Here is a 17,500-nt window from a genome sequence, read left to right on the forward strand (position 1 = left end):
ATCTATAATAATTTTTTTAATTAAAAAAGAAATCATTAATTTGTTTTAATATAAAAAAAAAAAAAAAAAAAAAAAAAAAAAAAAAAAAAAAATGAAATTATTATTATGTTTAATAATTTTAGTATTTATTTGTTTAACAAATGCAATTAATATTAATGTTAATCAAGGATATCATCGTAATGATGGTATTATTCATAGTGATTCATCAATGAGAGATACTTTCAATCATTGGGCAAAGAAACATTCAAAGATTTACAAAGACTCTATTGAAATGGAGAATAGATTCTCAAATTTCAAAGAGAATATGAAAAAGAATATTGAATTAAATTCAATGCATGCTGGTAAGGCTAAATTTGAATCCAATGGTTTCTCTGATCTCTCTGAAGAAGAATTTTCAAATTTCCACCTAAATAAAGCATTCAAAGGTAAACCAAGCCATTTACGTAATTCAATTAAACCACAACCAACTCCACATCATTCACTCATTAATGGTTATAAAGAAATGGAAAATGGTGATCTCAATGAACTTTATTCAATTGATTGGAGAAAGAAAGGTTTAGTAACTCCAGTTAAAGATCAAGGTCAATGTGGTAGTTGTTACATTTTCTCTGCTGTTGAACAAAGTAAGTTATTTAATTTTATTACCCCTCTCACCCTTTTTTTTTTCTGAAAAACCTGGAATGCTAATTTTTTTTTTTTTTTTTTTTTTTTTTTTTTTAATTAAAGTTGAAACTGCTTGGATTAAAGCTGGTAATAAACCAATTTTATTATCAGAACAACAAGCAGTTGATTGTGATCCATATGATGGCCAATGTGGTGGTGGTGATCCATATACAGTTTATGAATATTTTAGTCAAGTTGGTGGTGTTAGTACTAATGCTCAATATCCATATACTGCTACAGATGGTACATGTGTTAATATGAGTAGAGCTGTACCAGTGGTTTCATATCATTATGTTACTCAAGGTGGTGATGAAAATACTTTAATTAAAACCATCGTCAATGATGGTCCAGTAAGTATTTGTGTTGATGCTTCAACATGGCAATCCTATTCTGGTGGTATTATTACAACTGGTTGTGGTAAAAACATTGATCATTGTGTTCAAGTAGTTGGTTTAGAAGTTGATAAAACTGATCCATCAAATCCAGTTCAATATTATATCATTAGAAATTCTTGGGGTACTGAGTATGTAATTTTTATTAAAAAAAAAAAAAAAAAAAAAAAAAAAAAAAAATTTAAAATCTAACATTTTTATTATTAATTTGATATAGTTGGGGTATTGATGGATACATTTACGTAGCTACTGGTTCTGATTTATGTGGTATTACTTATGAATCAACAATGGTTGATGTATAAATACATTAATTTTCCTCTTCTCTCTCTCTATATTTGTATGATTTCTGTTGTAAAAAAAAAAATAAAAAAAAAAAATAAAATTAATTGTTAAAAAAAAAATTTTTTTTTTATTGGTGTTTGAATGTTTATAAATAATTGATTAAAATAAAAAATAAAAAAAAAATTTAATAAATATCTTTTGACGCCATTAACCTCGAATTTTTTTTTATTTTAAAATTGATGACAACATTTATCACGACTCTTATTTTAAATTTTTTTTTTCATTTTTTTTTTTATTTTTTTTAAAAATGGAAATCGGTGTCTCTTGAAATTATGTCATCCAAAAATTTTTAAAAAAGTATTTAAAAAAAAAAAAAAAAAATTTCTTTCATAAATTAATAATTATATTTAGAATTTGAAAAAAAAAAAAAATGACAAAATTAATTACTGTATTTGGTGCAAGTGGTCAACAAGGTGGTGGTGTAGTTCAAGCATTATTAAAGAATCCAAATTATAAAGTTCGTGCATTAACTAGAAATCCAGAAAGTGAGACATCATTGAAATTAAAAGAACAAGGTGTTGAAGTTGTAAAATGTGATGATTCCGATTCAAAAGAAATTATTCAAGAAGCATTAAGTGGTAGTTATGGTGTATTCTGTGTTACAAATTATTGGGGATATTTTGAAAAAGAAGTTGAATACGGTAGAAATATGGCAGATGCTGCATTGGCTGCCGGCATTAAACATTTCATATTCAGTGGATTAACACCAATGAATGAAATTTCTCAAGGTCGTTTCTCAGTACCACATTATGATCAAAAATATTTAATTGAAAAATATATTAGAGAATTATCAAAATTAAATCCAAAAACATTCATTTCATCATTTGTTTATGCACCTGGATATATGCAAAATTTTTTAACATTTTATAAACTAAAAAAGAATATTGAGTCGGATGGTTCGGAAACATACACATTGTCAACTCCAAGTGATCCAATTGGAAAACCATTGGATATTGGAGATATCACTGAAATGGGTTACATTGTTGAGTCAATCCTATCAGATCCAATTAAATATTCCGGCTCTGTTATACCAATGTCTGGTGATTGCCTAACCGGTCCACAAATTGCTGAAATTTATTCAAAAGTCACTGGAAAAACTGTAAATTTTGAATTTATCCCACCATCAGTTTTCCGTACCTTACCATTTATTCATCATAGTGAAGACATAGCATCAATGTATGAATTTTGTAATGAATACGGTGCATTTGGTGGCATTGATACATCAATTGCTCCAAAAATGCATAAATTAAAAACATTTGAAGAATTTTTAATTTCCCAAAATGTAAAATTGGAATAAAAAAAAAAAAAAAAAAACTTGGTTTTTTTTAAGGAAAATAAAATAAAATAAAATAAAAAATAAAAAAGGATTATAGATGATTATTTTTTTTATTCTATTCAAAGAAAATTCTCACAACACATCTTCATATATTTTAATTATTTTTTTTTTTTTTTTTTATTTTTATTTTTTTTTTTTTTCACGATTTTTTTTTTTTTTTTTTTAAAGGGAGCATTTTTTTTTTTTTTTTTTTTTTTCATTTTCATTTTTTATTTAATCATTTATAAATAAATATAAAATAAAAATATATTAAAAAATGTCAGAACCAGTAGTTGACAATGTTACAAATAAAGTTGAAAAGATGGAAGTAAAAGAAAAAACTTCAGCACCACCAAAAGAGAAAAAAGAAAAGAAATCAAATAAAGTTCAATTAAAAACACCAAAAGGTACTCAAGATTATAATCCAAGACAAATGACAATTCGTGAACAAGTCTTTGATGGTATTAAACAAGTTTTTAAAAGACATGGTGCTGTTACAATTGAAACACCAGTATTTGAATTAAAGGTAATATATATACATATACACACATATATATATATATATAAAAAGAATTAAATCAATTAAAAAAGAATATGAATCAATTAATATATTTTTACTTTGTTTTATTTTTATATAGGAAACATTAACAGGTAAATATGGTGAAGATTCAAAATTAATTTATGATTTACAAGATCAAGGTGGTGAAATTTGTTCATTAAGATATGATTTAACAGTACCATTCGCACGTTATGTTGCAATGAATGGTGTATTGAATATAAAGAGATATCATATTGCACGTGTTTATCGTCGTGATAATCCAATTATGACCAAAGGTAGATTTAGAGAATTTTATCAATGTGATTTCGATATTGCAGGTACCTATGATTTAATGGTACCAGATGCAGAATGTTTGGTAATGATTTGTGAGATTCTTGAACAAGTAAAGGTTGGAGATTTCCAAATTAAATTGAATCACCGTAAATTATTGGATGCAATCTTTGCAATCTGTGGTGTACCAGCCGATAAATTCCGTGCAATTTGTAGTGCCGTCGATAAATTGGATAAATCACCATGGGAAGAAGTTCGTAAGGAGATGGTTGAAGTCAAGGCTTTAGATGGTGCTGTAGCAGATAAGATAGAGAAATTCGTTTCATTAAAAGATGAACCAATCAAGTTATTACAACACTTACGTGCCACCGGTATGTGTGATGGCAACAAAGACGCCACTGAAGCACTCTCACAATTGGAGACACTCTTTGGTTATTTAGAATGTTTTGGTGTCACTCAACATATCCTCTTTGATCTTTCATTGGCAAGAGGTTTGGATTACTACACTGGTATCATCTATGAAGCAGTTTTAACAGGTCAAGATCGTGTTGGTTCCATCGCTGCTGGTGGTCGTTACGATGGTTTGGTCGGTATGTATGGTAAAAAAGATGTACCAGCAGTTGGTTTCTCAATTGGTATCGAACGTATCTTTACCATCTTGGAGGACGAATACAAAAAAGAGAATAAGAAAATCAGAGAGAATGCAACTCAAGTTTTCGTTGTTCAAATGGAGAAAGATTTAATTAAAGAACGTCTTGCCATCGTCTCTGAACTTTGGAAAGCTGGTATCAACGCTGAATTCTCTTACAAAGTTAATCCAAAACTTCCTGCTCAATTAAATACTGCCGATGAATCAAATATTCCACTCATCATCATCATTGGTAAATCTGAAGTTGAAACTAATAGTCTCTCTGTTAAAACTATGCACGATCGTAAACAAGTTTCAATTGAACGTTCAAATTTCACTGTTAAAATTAAAGAAATTTTATCAACAATTCCAAAATAAATTAATTAATACATTTATTTATAAAAAAAAAAAAAAAAAAAAAAAAAAAAAACTAAAATATATATTTTTAGAAATTTTAAAATTATTATTAAAATTTTATTTATTATTTTATATCTTTTTTTAAAAAAAAAAAAAAAATTAAAAAAGTATTAGTAATTTATTTATATTTATTTACTTTTTTTTTTTTTTTTTTTTTTTATATACATTTTTAAGTTTTAACAACATTGGGATGTTTTATTTTATTTTTGGAACCATGGGTAAATAAGACAATAATAAAGATAACAACAAGAACAAATCTTATTACCCAACATCTACTTGATAATCTATCATGTCCTTCTTTTACTTTTTCTTTAAATGATAGTCCATGTTTATTCATTTTTAATTATTTTTATTTCTTTTTTTTTTTTTTATATACACTTTTTTTTATCCATTTTATTTATTTATTTATTTTATTAATATTATATTATTATCTATTTATTTTTTTATCTAAACAATACTCTTGGTCATCAATAATTAATTTTATTTTTTTTTATTTTTTTTATTTTTTTTTTTTCCAAACCCAATCGAGAAAATAGAAATATCCTTTTTTAGTTTATTTTTCAATTTCAATATTTTTATTTTTATTTTTTTTTATTTTTTTTTTCATATTTTAATTTTTTTTTAATTTTTTTTTTCCAAAATAAATCTAAACACAAAAAAAAAATAAAAAATAAAAAATAAAAAATAAAAAAAAAAAAAAAAATAGTTAAATTAAATAACTAAACAAAGAATGAATTCAAATAATAAAAATTTGGTTTGGAGTGAAGAAGAATTAGACAAATTAAAATTAGCAATTAAATTGTATTCTTTTTTGGACAGGGAAAGAGCAGTTCATTTACATAGACATGTTATCCCCTACAAAAGTATTGACGAAATTCAAAGAAAAAGCAATGAATTAATTAAATTAACAAATCCAAATAAAAACATTTCAAATACTTCTCCAACTTTAAAATCTACTCCAAATAATATAAATAATAATATTAATTTGAAAACCTCACCAACTTTAAAATCAACTGTTCCAAATTTTAACAATAATAATTTTAATAATAATAACAATAATAACGACAATCTTCAAAGATGTGAATCACCATCTCATCATTATTGGGCTAATAATTAAATAAAATTTTTTTTTTTTTAAAATAAAAAAATATTTCATTTCTTTATTTATTTATTAATTTTTTTTTTTTTTTTTTTTTTTTTTTTTTTTTTACAATTATTTTATTTCCTTATTTATTAAATGTTCAAATAATTCGAAAGAACGTACTATTATTCTTTTAAATTCTTTATTTTCACCAATTTCACTCTTTATAATATTATTCTTTTTAATTTCTTTTTTTATTCTATAATTAATTGAATAATAATTTTGATGTACAATTGTTAATAAATGTAAACCAATATCATTTATATACATTAAATTTGATAAATCCATTTTTAAATTATTAAAATTATTTTCAATAATTGTAATTTCCTTTATTAAATTTGACCAAAAATTTAAATTTATTTGTAAAATCCTTTTAACTTTAAAACAACAATTTTTAATTAAAATTTTCTTTTTTTTATTACCATAAATATCATTTATATTACCACTTATATTAATAATATTATTATTATTATTATTATTATTATTATTATTATTATTATTATTATTATTATTATTATTATTATTATTATTATTATTATTATTTTCATTAAAATCTAAATTACTATTATTATTATTATTATTATTTTCATTTATAAAAATTGAAATAAATTGAATTTGTTGATTTATTTGAAATAAAACTTCATTTGTTTTTTCTTTGAATTCTAAAATTTGATTTTCTATTTGATTAATATATTTTATTGGTTGTTTATCTGATAATAAAACTACCATTTTAAGATTTTCTATAACATAAAAACATGAATAAATAAAGTATAAACATAGTTTAAAACTTTTTTCATTTATTATATTGATACCACAATTACAAAATTCATTTATTTCATCATTGGTATCATTTTGATTTGATAACCTTTTATATAACTTTAAAAGATTTTTATTATTTCTTTTACAAGTTAATTTCCTTTTTTTTAAATTACTACCAAAATCATCTTTTAAATTGTTATTTACTATTCTTGTAACTTTTAATTTATTATTAAATAATCTATTTATTTCAATCCAATTTTTTAAAAATTTCTTATTTTCATCAACCACCGTTGTTGATTTCATTTTCTTCATTTTTTTTTTTTTTTTATTTCTATAATAAAATTTAATTATTTTTACTATTGTTTTTTAAATAATAAAATAAAATGGTAATGAAGAAATAAATAAAATAAAATAAAAAATAAAATAAATAAATAATAGTAATGTTTATTAATTATTATAATTATAAAAAGGTGGGATTTTTTTTATCTAAAAAATTTTATTGAGATCTTTAAAATATCTGCTTGAAATTTTATAAAAAAAAAGAAAAAAAAATAAAAAAAAATAAAAAAAACCGATTTTTTTTTTTTTTAAATTTCTAAAGTAACTAAAAAAAAAAAAAAAAGAACTGTTTAAAAAAACAAAAGTCTTTTTTCATATTAAATAAATGTAATATAATAATGATAATTTATTAAGAAATAGTTTTTTTTTTTTTTTTTTTTTTTTAAAAAAAAAAATGTCAAATTGAAAATTTTTTTTTAAATTTTTTTTTTTTTTTTTTTTTAAAATAAAATATGTTGGCAAACTGGACAGCATTGATTATCATTTTTTACAAGAATGTAGTTCTTTGGACAAGAATTTGGACATTTGTAAGGTGAACAATTAATACATGTTGGACAACAAGAATTTGATTTTTTAATTTCCACTTCGAATTGTTTACAATTAATTTTTTCACATTTCACTAATGAACAATTCATCATTGTTATTTGTTCAATAGCAGGTGATTGATTATTAGTTTCACAATGAATAAATTGGAATTGTAAAAATAATAATGAACTCGAAGCTATTAATATAAGTAAAATGTGGTATATTTTAAACATTTTTCTAAATTTGTTTTTTTTCTTTTTTTCCAAATTTTTCTCCCTTTTTATTTTTATTTTTAAATTTAAAATTAACAGAAATATTAGTTTTTTTAAAAAGAAATAATAAATAAAAATAAAAAAAAAAAAAAAAAAAATAAAAATAAATAAAAATAAAAAAATAATAAATAAAAAACAAAATAATTAGTATATTATAATTATTTTAAAATAAAATAAAATAAAATAAAATAAAATAAAATAAAATAAAATAAAATAAAATAAAATAAAATAAAATAATAAAATAAAAAAAATGAATTTTATTATTAATATTATTCAAATGGAAAAGAGTTAAATCTGGTTCATTTTCATAATAATATTTTTAAAAAATTTCATACACTATTAGTTTAAAAATGAAAAGGAGTTTTGAAAATAAAAAATTAATAAAAATATTTATCTATTATAGTTTTTTCAATTAAAAAAAAAAAAAAAAAAAAAAAAAAAAAAAAAAAAAAAAATATATATATATTATATAATTAATTACAACCTCGTTTGAATACTATTTATTAATCTCATATGTATTTTTTTTTTTTACACATATTTTATTTTTATTTTTATTTTTAGTGAAAATGTCGCTGATATAAAAGTACATAGTTAGCGGTTCTCAAATCTTTTTTCGTGTATTTTTTTTAAAAATAATAAGAGATCGCATTTGAGAAGAAATAATAGGAACCTTTTTTTAGTGCCCCTCCCTTTTTTTTTTTTTTATTTTTTTTTTTTTTTTTTTGTTGGTCCGAAAAAAAAAAAAAAAATAAAAATACAAAAAAAAAAAAAAATAAAAAAAATAAAAATATTTCGTACAGATATTTATTGATTTTTTTTTTTTTCCACTTTAATAATATCATAAGGTTCTGAAGGTGGGAAAGATTAATTGTACAATGATATCATTTTTCAGCCAATTTATTATTTTCTAAATTTTTTAAACTATTTTTTTTTTTTTTTTTTTTTTTTTTTTTTTTCCAATACTTTTTTTTTTTACAAACTCTAAATAAGCCCAACATAAAAAAAGAAAATGGGATTTACTAAAATTTTATTTTTCTTTATAATAATTAAAACAATAATTTTATCAATAAATGCTTGTAATTATTATTACTTTTTTAAATAAAAAAAAAAAAATAATATTATTAAAACTTTTTTTTTTTTTTTTTTTTTTTTTATAGTAAGTATTGATAGATATGAACAAATAAATAATACAATAACCGTATATGGATCTGGTTTTGGTAGTGATGCGACAGTCCTTGCTTTTAAGATTAATTCATCTTACTATTCTAAATCTTCTCTTATATTTGATGTAATTGATACACAAGTTTCATTTAATATGACTGAGAATTGGGTTTATAATGGAATGCTCCAAGCAATCTTAAATGGAAATGAAGTTTTTGAATACGGAAATATTGAAATTGTTCCAATTTTAAATGTTTTCACGGTTCCAAATAATAACTTGGGAACATCATACCCATTCGAAGCCACGATTGGAGGGTACCATTTTGATGCATCTTTAGTTGGTGCTGATATTCTAATGGATGGAAATAATATTACCAATTGTAATGTAACATCGAGAGCAAATGATTTTCCAATTGGATATAGATGTTTAATACCTCCAGGGGTTGGAAGCTTTAATATAACTGTAAAAGTTGCAAGTAAAATTTCAAATTCATTAACTAAATGGTACAACCCCCCAAGATCGACAAGTATCGATCCTGTATTTTCATTTTCTAATAGTTCAACGACAATTAGAGGAAATGATTTCCAAAGTGGTGCATTTGATAAAACAATTGTAACATTTGATGGTGTTGAAGCAGAAGTTATTTCTTCATCATACGATTCAATAGTTGTTAAACATGACAATTCATTGAAACCCATTGATCCTGGCGGCTTTAAAACAACGTTAACCGTCGGAGGACAAATAGCTTCCTTTCCATATGGTAACCTCTTTGCATATACAAAATACTCAGTTTTTGCTTCAAGAGTGGATGTGAGTGGTACATATACCATTGACCTTTTATACCCAAATTGGAATTATACAGACTTGATGTTTAATAATATTAGCGTTAGAGGCTATTGTCAAGCAACCCCATATCCAGGATTGGAAAATCAAATGGATCTTATTATAAGATTAATTTGTGATTTCCCTCCTTCAATAAAAAGTGGAAATGCTTATTTTACAGATACCATTTCAATATATAATTTTAATATTTTATTTTCACCATATGTTTCAATACCATCAACTCAACAAATTAATGATATTCCACCAGAAGGTTGTGAAATTACTCTCATTGGTAAACATTTCGATACAATAATGTTTGATGGTTCACCAAATAATTTAGTTGTAAATTATAATGGTAATAACTATACAAATTATAATTTAATCAATAGCACATATATGACATTTAACATTCCAGCAGGTAGTGGTACAAATAATTATTTATTCATTTTATCAAATGTAAACACAACTCAACAACCATTCATTGTTTCATATTATGTACCTGAAATTGAAATATATTCTATTATTCAAAATAATCAAAGTTTAGTTATAAAAGGTTCAAATTTCTCAGATATTACTTTAATGACAATTACATTGGCAACTATCGATATCAGTTCAACATGTGTTGGTAATTCAACAGATATTACATGTGGTCCAACATTACCAGTCGGAGTTAAAAGTGGTGAATTACTCATCGAATCACCTGGATATAAATCAGCATCATCCATTTTTTATTTCATACCAGTAATTACCTCAATTAATCCAAAATCATTTGATACAAAAACATATAATACATTAACAATTACAGGTGTTTATTTCGAAACAATTGATCCAGTTTCACTAAAAACAAATAATTTACAAGTTTTAGTAGACAATCAAGCATTACTATCAGTTTTAGTTAATCCAAATACAATCTCAATAACTATTTCACCAGGAGTAGGCTCAAATCATGAGGTCAAAGTTTCTGTAAATCAAACAAGAGTTTCAAATATTGAAACATTTACATATTACCCACCAACAATTTCAAATTATGTCCAATTAAATAACCAGTTTGAAATCTCTGGCGATTATTTTGGTATCAATTCTAAAGATAATAAAGTTTATTATAATAACATTTTAATTGATTCAAAATTAACTTCAACAGGTAATATACAATTTACTCTTTTAGATAATTTTTCAAATGGTGAACTTTATATTACAGTAGGTGACCAAAAGTCAAACGTTGTTCCAACAGTTTTAGCACCAGTAATAACATCAATTTCAAAGAAGCCATATGTCGATGGTTCTTCAGTTATTACAGTGAGTGGAAGATACTTTTCAAATTTAAATTATCAAACTCAACAACCAACTCCAATGACATTTGAATTTACATTAGACAATGATCCAAGCGACCCAAATGTATTATCATGTAATTATATCAATTCTATTAGTTATTCTTGTAAATTTACAACAGTTGGATATGGAAATGCAATTTTAGTAGCAACAAAAACAGATGAATCAACATCATTAAAATCAAATACATTCTCAATTTCATATCAAGAACCAAAAGTTATTCAATCAACATCCTTATTCTATCAAGTTCCAGGTTTAATAAATATTACAGTAGAGAGCTATTCTTCAAACAGTTTACAAGTATTTGTATCAGATTCAGAATGTACAAATCCAATTGTATTATTAAATAAACAAATTCAATGTAATTATAGCGCAGATGTACCACCAAACACAGATGGTAAATCATTAAATATCACAGTTATTTCAAATCAAATGGTAGGAATAAATGAAGTATTTTATTATAGCAAGAGATATGAATGTCCAAATAATTGTTCAAATCATGGTATATGTAATTTTGTAAATGGACAGTGTCAATGTTCAAATGATTGGCAATCAAATGATTGTTCACAAGAAAAACAACAACCATTACCAGAACCTAGTGTTGATAATAATGGCAAAACAACTTTAAATGGTAATGATAATATTAATTTTACAGTTTCTATTACCCATCTAAGAGAAATTGATATCAATGATAAAACTATTAAACTTTTATCATTAAAAGATATCAAATGGAATAATCGTACTCAAATTAGTAAAACTGATTCCTATTTCAACGGTACATTTGAAAATGATTCAGTTCAAGTAGAATTAGATGTAACTTATTATAAAGATGAAGAAAATATTGATTTTGCAGGCGACTCAATTTTAATACCATCAAATTCAATGAAATATATAATTTTAATTTCAAATTGGAATTTTACATCATCAACAAATAATTTACAAGTAATTTATGATTCTCAAACAACAGCATACTATGATGATGGTTGTGATATTATTCAATCAAATAGTAGTTCAAATGTAAATGAAGGATCAAAAATTTCAGAATCAGTTACATGGTTCCAAGTAGTATCTGGTAATTCTGCAATGGATGCAAAGTTTTCACGTAGAATGTTTGTTGATGAAAAAGTAAGAATGGCAAGTGTTTCAATATTAGACCCAACTGATCCATTATATAGCTTAACAAATCGATCTGATACATTCAATAAATTAATTGCAATCACAACTCCATACTTTAAATCAAATGTTAAATTAGATCCATCATTTAGTTCATTAATTCAACCATCAACATCAACATCAGAATGTGATGAAAATAAATGGAAAATCCCAGTAATCGCTGTTTTGTGTTCAGTTGGAGGTGCCACTATAATTGGAATTTCCGCTGCAATGATTTACAAATCATATAGAAATAAACAAATAGTTTTAAAACTCTCTTCAAAATTAAAAAATTTTAAATAATAAAATAAAATAAATAATTAATTAAAAACGTAAATGTTTCTAATATTATTTAAATATTTAAAAAAAAAAAGGAAAAATTACGGTTTGAGATGTGTTTTAGTTTTATTTAATAATTATTTATAAATTATAGTTTATATAATTATTGTGATATTTTTATTATTTTTATAGACTAGCTTTCTTATTAAATATTATCCAAATAATGTGAATTCTCTTTAGGATTATCTTCTTCAATTAGTCTAATCACTTATTGATCCAAAAAAAAAAAAAAAAAAAAAATTATAATCCATTTTTAAAAAAAGAATAGTTAGTAATTAAAATTTATCAATACTTTTTTAGTTTTTTCATTTCATATTATCTTTTTTCCATCTATTAATGTATTTTCGAACATTAATTTTTTTTTTTTTCTCTTTTATTTTCTTTATTTTTATATTTTTTTAAAATGATATTTTCTTGGGCAAAAAAAATTTTAGAAAAACAAAAAAAATATATTTTTTTTTTCTATTTTAAAATGAAAAAAAGGTGGGAAATTTTGTAACTTAATTTGGTATGTTTTTTTTTTTTGTTCAGAACATCTATCTTTTAAAAAGAAACTTTTTTTTTATTTTTCAGAACATCCATCTTTTAAAAAGAAACTTTTTTTTTTTAATTTATTATTTTTTATTTTTTATTTTTTTATTTTTTTTTTTTTCTTTATCAATAATATAAAATGAATATTATTAAATTATAATTATTATTATTTATTCTACTGATCCAATTAGTTTTTATTGATTGTTGTAAATATTAATTTTTATAAAATTGAAGAAATGAAATAATCTTTTTTTTAGTAAAAATTGATAGATATGAACAATTAAATAAAATAATAACGGTATTTGGATCTGGTTTTGGTAGTACGTAAGTGCACTTTTATTTAAAATAGGTTCCTTAAATTATAATAGTCAAAATGTTAAAATATATATTAGCGACTCAGTTGCAAGCTTTGTTATTTTTTCAAATGGTCAATTTAATGGTTTGCTTAAGGTTGTTTTAGGACTAGATACTTATGAATATTGAGAAATAGAGATGACTCCCACACTTAATTCAATAAAACTCCCTGCTGGAGGTAATTTGGGAACTCAATATCCATCTCAATTCATGATTCTTGGTGATAATTTCGATGCTTCTGGAAATGGTGCAGAAATTTTATACAATGGTATAGTTTTAACCGATTGTATAGTAAATTCATGGTTAAGTTCTATTCCTACAAGATACGCTTGTACAATACCTTCATTAGTTGGAAGCTTTGTTATGGGTGAAAAGGTAGCCAGTAAAGTTTCTAATAACATAACAATGTGGTATGATCCTCCAGGCATACAATCTATATTTCCAGTGCTTTCCCATTCTGATTCCTTGTTAACTATCGATGGCTTTAATTTCGAACCATATTCGAAAGACAAAACAATTGTAACTATCGATGATAATACCTTGAAACCAATAAATGGAAACACTTTTAAAATATTTTTAAATGTCGGAGGTCAAAATATTACATAACACAGTTTTTTTTATTATAGATTTTTGCTAATAGACCCTTCAAATCAAATAAATGGTATGGATAGTTTTGACATTTTTAATCCAAACTGGGACTATACAGATTTTATTTTAAATAAAATTAGTGATAAAAATTATTGCAAAATCTATCCATATCTAGGATATGAAGATCAACAGACACTACTTGGAAATAATAAATTAAAATAAAAATATAAATTTTTATTTAAACTAAAGAATTGTAATGATAATTGATTTATTTTTAAAAAATTAAATTATTAGACTAAGTTGAAATGTTTATTTTTTGTATTTTACTGGAATTAATTAATGATTCAAATGTTAGTTTTTTAGCTCCATCATTTGAATCATCTATTATTGTATCAAAGAATTGACATTTTAAAGTGGATAATGTTGTATTTGTTTGAATGAAATTTGCTAAAGAATTAGGACAACAAGTATTTTTATCACACCATAATTTATCAGTTAATACAATTTCCAAGTGTTTAATCGTGGTGTTTCGTGGCATTACATTTGTTAAAAAATAATCTAAATTTGAATGAGATAGTGAATAGTTTAGAGAGAGTTTTTTAATAGATTTATTTTTAATAAATGATGATAATACAGTTTCATTTAATAACCCATTCATTCCTTCCAAGTGTAAAGTCTCTATTGATTTGTTATTTGAAATCATTAATGAAAAAGGGTCAGTGAAAAATGGGATTTTATTCATTACTTCATTTCCATTAATACAGTCACGATAATGTATTTTATCATGAGAACAACAATCAACTCTATCGCCTACGTCATCACCATCATCAGTAATACCATCACTTTTTTTGTTTGAGTAGGATGAAATTGATTTCCAAATTTGGCAATGTAATTTATTACAAAACTCTTTAATTTTTAAATCTTTTAAAGTTGTAGAAATTGATATTGAGTGACACATTTCTTCCCAATCTTTTATACAATGGCTCACTCTAAAAATTGATTGTATAGGTTGAATAACCTCTTCATCAGCATTACAAATTGATTTAAAACAATAAAAATCATCTTTATCTAGGAATGAAAAATCTGAATTTGAAATGTATTTTTTTAAATTTTTGCAATTTTCAATCAAATGAGAAGAATTATTTTTGTTCACAGGTTTAAATAATCGAATCATATGAAATAATATTTCATGAAAATGAAATCCTATATCAACTGATTTTAATTGTATATTATTCTCTATCCCGATAAATACAAATGGATCCATGAAATCCTTTATAATTTTAATTTTTTTTATATTGTTTATTTGTAATACTTTTAAATAACTTGAATGTGAAAAGAAACCACCACCACCACCATCACCACTATTCTTATCTTGAATTTCTTGTAATTCACCATTTAATATCTTTTTTTCATTTACAATTATTAATTTCTTTGGTGTTAAATTATTAATTAATTGAAAGATGTCATCTTGATTTTCCATATTTGAATCTAAACCTTTTAAATACAATAAATCAACTTGAACTTTTTTATTTGAATTTTCTATATCATTTTTAAATTTTAAAATTGATTTTTTAGTTGAAATAGTTTTAATATTTGAATTTGGTTCACAGTATAATAAAATTCGAATTTTAATTTTAACATTTGATGAAGTTGTTGATTTTAAAAATTCGCTATTAAACTGCTCAAAGAATTTTTCATCCCAAAATCTTAATTCATTAAAATCAGAGAAAATTAATAAATTGATATTGTAAACTAACTCTTTCAAATTTGGGTAAATATCTAATAATTCTTGAATTGTTCTATACCTTTCACCATAGTTATTTTCTTTTAATAGTGAAGATTTAATTGAATCTCTCTCTGATTTAGTTTTATAACTTGGTCTATGCTCTTCAATAAATCTAGTGATATTCTTTGATTGGACAATACAAAATTTTGAGTGTCTTGGACATTTGAATGATAATCTTGATGTAATAGTTATTAAACTTGAAACTATTTCAAATAATTCTTTACAAACTAATCCATAGGAAAGTATATGTGAAGCTGGAAAATGTTCACAAATATAATAATTATTATCAAAATAATTTTTATCTAAACTAATATAATTTATTTCATATTGGTATTCGTGGAAAATTAAATAATTTAAAATTTTGGAAATTAAATAATTTGGTAAAATCATTTTTGATTTTTTTTTTTTTTTTTTTTTTTTTTTTTTAAAGCTTATTCAAATACAAGCTTTAATTTTAATTTTAATTTTAATTTTTATTTTTATTTTTATTTTTATTTTTATTTTTATTTTTATTTATTTATTTATTTATTTATTTATTTATTTATTTATTTTTGTATTTTTTATTTTTTTATTTTTTTAATTTTTATTTTTATTTTTTAAATTTTTATATCTTCTTTTTATAAACTTTTATCTTTTATTTTTATTTTTATTTTAGTTAATGTATTTTTAATACATTTAACTTTTTTTTTTTTTTTTTATATTAATATTTTTATTCTTTTAATATAATATTTTAAATTTAATTAATTTCTATTAAAGTGTTTTGGTTGGTTATAACACTTTTATTTATTTTTTTTTTTATTTTTTTTTTTTTTTTATTTTTTTAATATTTTAATATTAATCTCAACCAACAATACAAATGGTAATAAACAAAGATTAAAAAATTAAATTAAAAAAAAATCATTTTTTTTGGCACTATTGGCGAAAAATAAAAAAAATTAAAAAATTTTAACAAAATAAAAAAAGTGGTTACGATTTTATTATTTTTCTTTTTTAAGTAAAAATTAAAAGAAAAAACGAAAAAAAAATAAAAAAAATAAAAAGTGAAAGGAAAAATTATGGACGAATGACTTTTTTTTTTTTTTTGTATAAAAATAGTTTTTTTTTTTTTTTTTTTTTTTTTTTTTTTTTTTTTTTTTGGAAATTTATTTTTATTTTCTTTTTCTTTTTTTTTTTTTCCTTTATTTCTTAAATTATTTAAACTTGAATTAAATTTGAACATTTTTCTTTTAAAAATTGTTTAATATTTCTATCAGTGAGAAGAGATGACAAATCTTCAAGTTTATTTGGTGAAACGGATGCAGAATCATGAATATAATATGGTTCATCTTTGAAGAATTTATGAAAAGCAGCTTGATTTGCCTTTATTCTTGTTGTTGGATTGAATGATAAAAGTGCACAAAGGAGATTATAGGCATCTGTTGGTAAATTTGCGCCATTAAAATCTCTTTCGACCTTTGATTTTATAATGATATTATGATTTTCTTTAAAGTATAAATTACCATTCTTTGGTGCCGATTCTTTATATGTTGAAATATTATTTAAAACTGAATAAAGTTGTTGTTGTTGACTATTATTTACATTATTGAAATTTGATTCAATATTATTATTATTATTATTATTATTATTATTATTATTATTATTATTATTATTATTATTATTATTATTATTATTATTATTATTATTATTATTATTATTATTATTATTATTATTATTATTATTATTATTATTATCTAAATTCAAATTATTAAATAATTTTTTTTTATAAATTAATTCTAAAAATATACAACCAATTGACCACATATCAAAAGCTTTCCA

General features: G+C 22.2%; 11 protein-coding genes across 11 annotated transcripts in view; 6 read left to right on the top strand and 5 right to left on the bottom strand.

Moving 5' to 3' along the window:
• Nucleotides 1-91: 91 nt before the first annotated feature.
• On the top strand, nt 92-1,357 carry DDB_G0274385 (hypothetical protein; the record flags this gene model as incomplete). Its single annotated transcript, XM_639209.1, has 3 exons — nt 92-623; nt 727-1,186; nt 1,273-1,357. 3 exons carry the CDS (start codon nt 92-94, stop codon nt 1,355-1,357), a joined length of 1,077 nt encoding a protein of 358 aa, XP_644301.1.
• Nucleotides 1,358-1,767: 410 nt separating this feature from the next.
• DDB_G0274161 (hypothetical protein) lies at nt 1,768-2,694 on the top strand (the record flags this gene model as incomplete). The annotated part of the gene is made up of 1 exon (XM_639210.1): nt 1,768-2,694. One exon carries the CDS (start codon nt 1,768-1,770, stop codon nt 2,692-2,694), a length of 927 nt encoding a protein of 308 aa, XP_644302.1.
• Nucleotides 2,695-2,989: 295 nt separating this feature from the next.
• On the top strand, nt 2,990-4,547 carry hisS (histidine-tRNA ligase; the record flags this gene model as incomplete). The annotated part of the gene is made up of 2 exons (XM_639211.1): nt 2,990-3,238; nt 3,351-4,547. The coding sequence occupies 2 exons, from the start codon at nt 2,990-2,992 to the stop codon at nt 4,545-4,547; spliced, it is 1,446 nt and encodes a 481-aa protein (XP_644303.1).
• A 208-nt stretch (nt 4,548-4,755) lies between these two features.
• Nucleotides 4,756-4,923, bottom strand: DDB_G0274615 (hypothetical protein; the record flags this gene model as incomplete). The annotated part of the gene is made up of 1 exon (XM_639212.1): nt 4,756-4,923. The coding sequence occupies one exon, from the start codon at nt 4,921-4,923 to the stop codon at nt 4,756-4,758; it is 168 nt and encodes a 55-aa protein (XP_644304.1).
• Nucleotides 4,924-5,316: 393 nt separating this feature from the next.
• On the top strand, nt 5,317-5,703 carry DDB_G0274157 (hypothetical protein; the record flags this gene model as incomplete). Its single annotated transcript, XM_639213.1, has 1 exon — nt 5,317-5,703. The coding sequence occupies one exon, from the start codon at nt 5,317-5,319 to the stop codon at nt 5,701-5,703; it is 387 nt and encodes a 128-aa protein (XP_644305.1).
• Nucleotides 5,704-5,799: 96 nt separating this feature from the next.
• DDB_G0274145 (hypothetical protein) lies at nt 5,800-6,798 on the bottom strand (the record flags this gene model as incomplete). Its single annotated transcript, XM_639214.1, has 1 exon — nt 5,800-6,798. The coding sequence occupies one exon, from the start codon at nt 6,796-6,798 to the stop codon at nt 5,800-5,802; it is 999 nt and encodes a 332-aa protein (XP_644306.1).
• A 467-nt stretch (nt 6,799-7,265) lies between these two features.
• On the bottom strand, nt 7,266-7,583 carry DDB_G0274147 (hypothetical protein; the record flags this gene model as incomplete). Its single annotated transcript, XM_639215.1, has 1 exon — nt 7,266-7,583. The coding sequence occupies one exon, from the start codon at nt 7,581-7,583 to the stop codon at nt 7,266-7,268; it is 318 nt and encodes a 105-aa protein (XP_644307.1).
• Nucleotides 7,584-8,631: 1,048 nt separating this feature from the next.
• DDB_G0274149 (hypothetical protein) lies at nt 8,632-12,390 on the top strand (the record flags this gene model as incomplete). Its single annotated transcript, XM_639216.1, has 2 exons — nt 8,632-8,698; nt 8,780-12,390. The coding sequence occupies 2 exons, from the start codon at nt 8,632-8,634 to the stop codon at nt 12,388-12,390; spliced, it is 3,678 nt and encodes a 1,225-aa protein (XP_644308.1).
• A 1,059-nt stretch (nt 12,391-13,449) lies between these two features.
• On the top strand, nt 13,450-13,917 carry DDB_G0274151 (hypothetical protein; the record flags this gene model as incomplete). Its single annotated transcript, XM_639217.1, has 1 exon — nt 13,450-13,917. The coding sequence occupies one exon, from the start codon at nt 13,450-13,452 to the stop codon at nt 13,915-13,917; it is 468 nt and encodes a 155-aa protein (XP_644309.1).
• A 277-nt stretch (nt 13,918-14,194) lies between these two features.
• On the bottom strand, nt 14,195-16,075 carry DDB_G0275003 (hypothetical protein; the record flags this gene model as incomplete). Its single annotated transcript, XM_639218.1, has 1 exon — nt 14,195-16,075. One exon carries the CDS (start codon nt 16,073-16,075, stop codon nt 14,195-14,197), a length of 1,881 nt encoding a protein of 626 aa, XP_644310.1.
• An 804-nt stretch (nt 16,076-16,879) lies between these two features.
• Nucleotides 16,880-17,500, bottom strand: part of DDB_G0274613 (RING zinc finger-containing protein) — a gene marked incomplete at both ends in the record, with an annotated part of 2,913 nt that continues 2,292 nt past the window's right edge. Inside the window, one exon of the mRNA XM_639219.1 lies at nt 16,880-17,500. This exon is cut by the window's right edge and continues 674 nt beyond it. Coding sequence (XP_644311.1) covers nt 16,880-17,500 — 621 coding nt within the window.

Source organism: Dictyostelium discoideum (genome assembly GCF_000004695.1).
Source record: "Dictyostelium discoideum AX4 chromosome 2 chromosome, whole genome shotgun sequence".
NCBI classification, from domain to species: Eukaryota; Evosea; class Eumycetozoa; order Dictyosteliales; family Dictyosteliaceae; genus Dictyostelium; species Dictyostelium discoideum.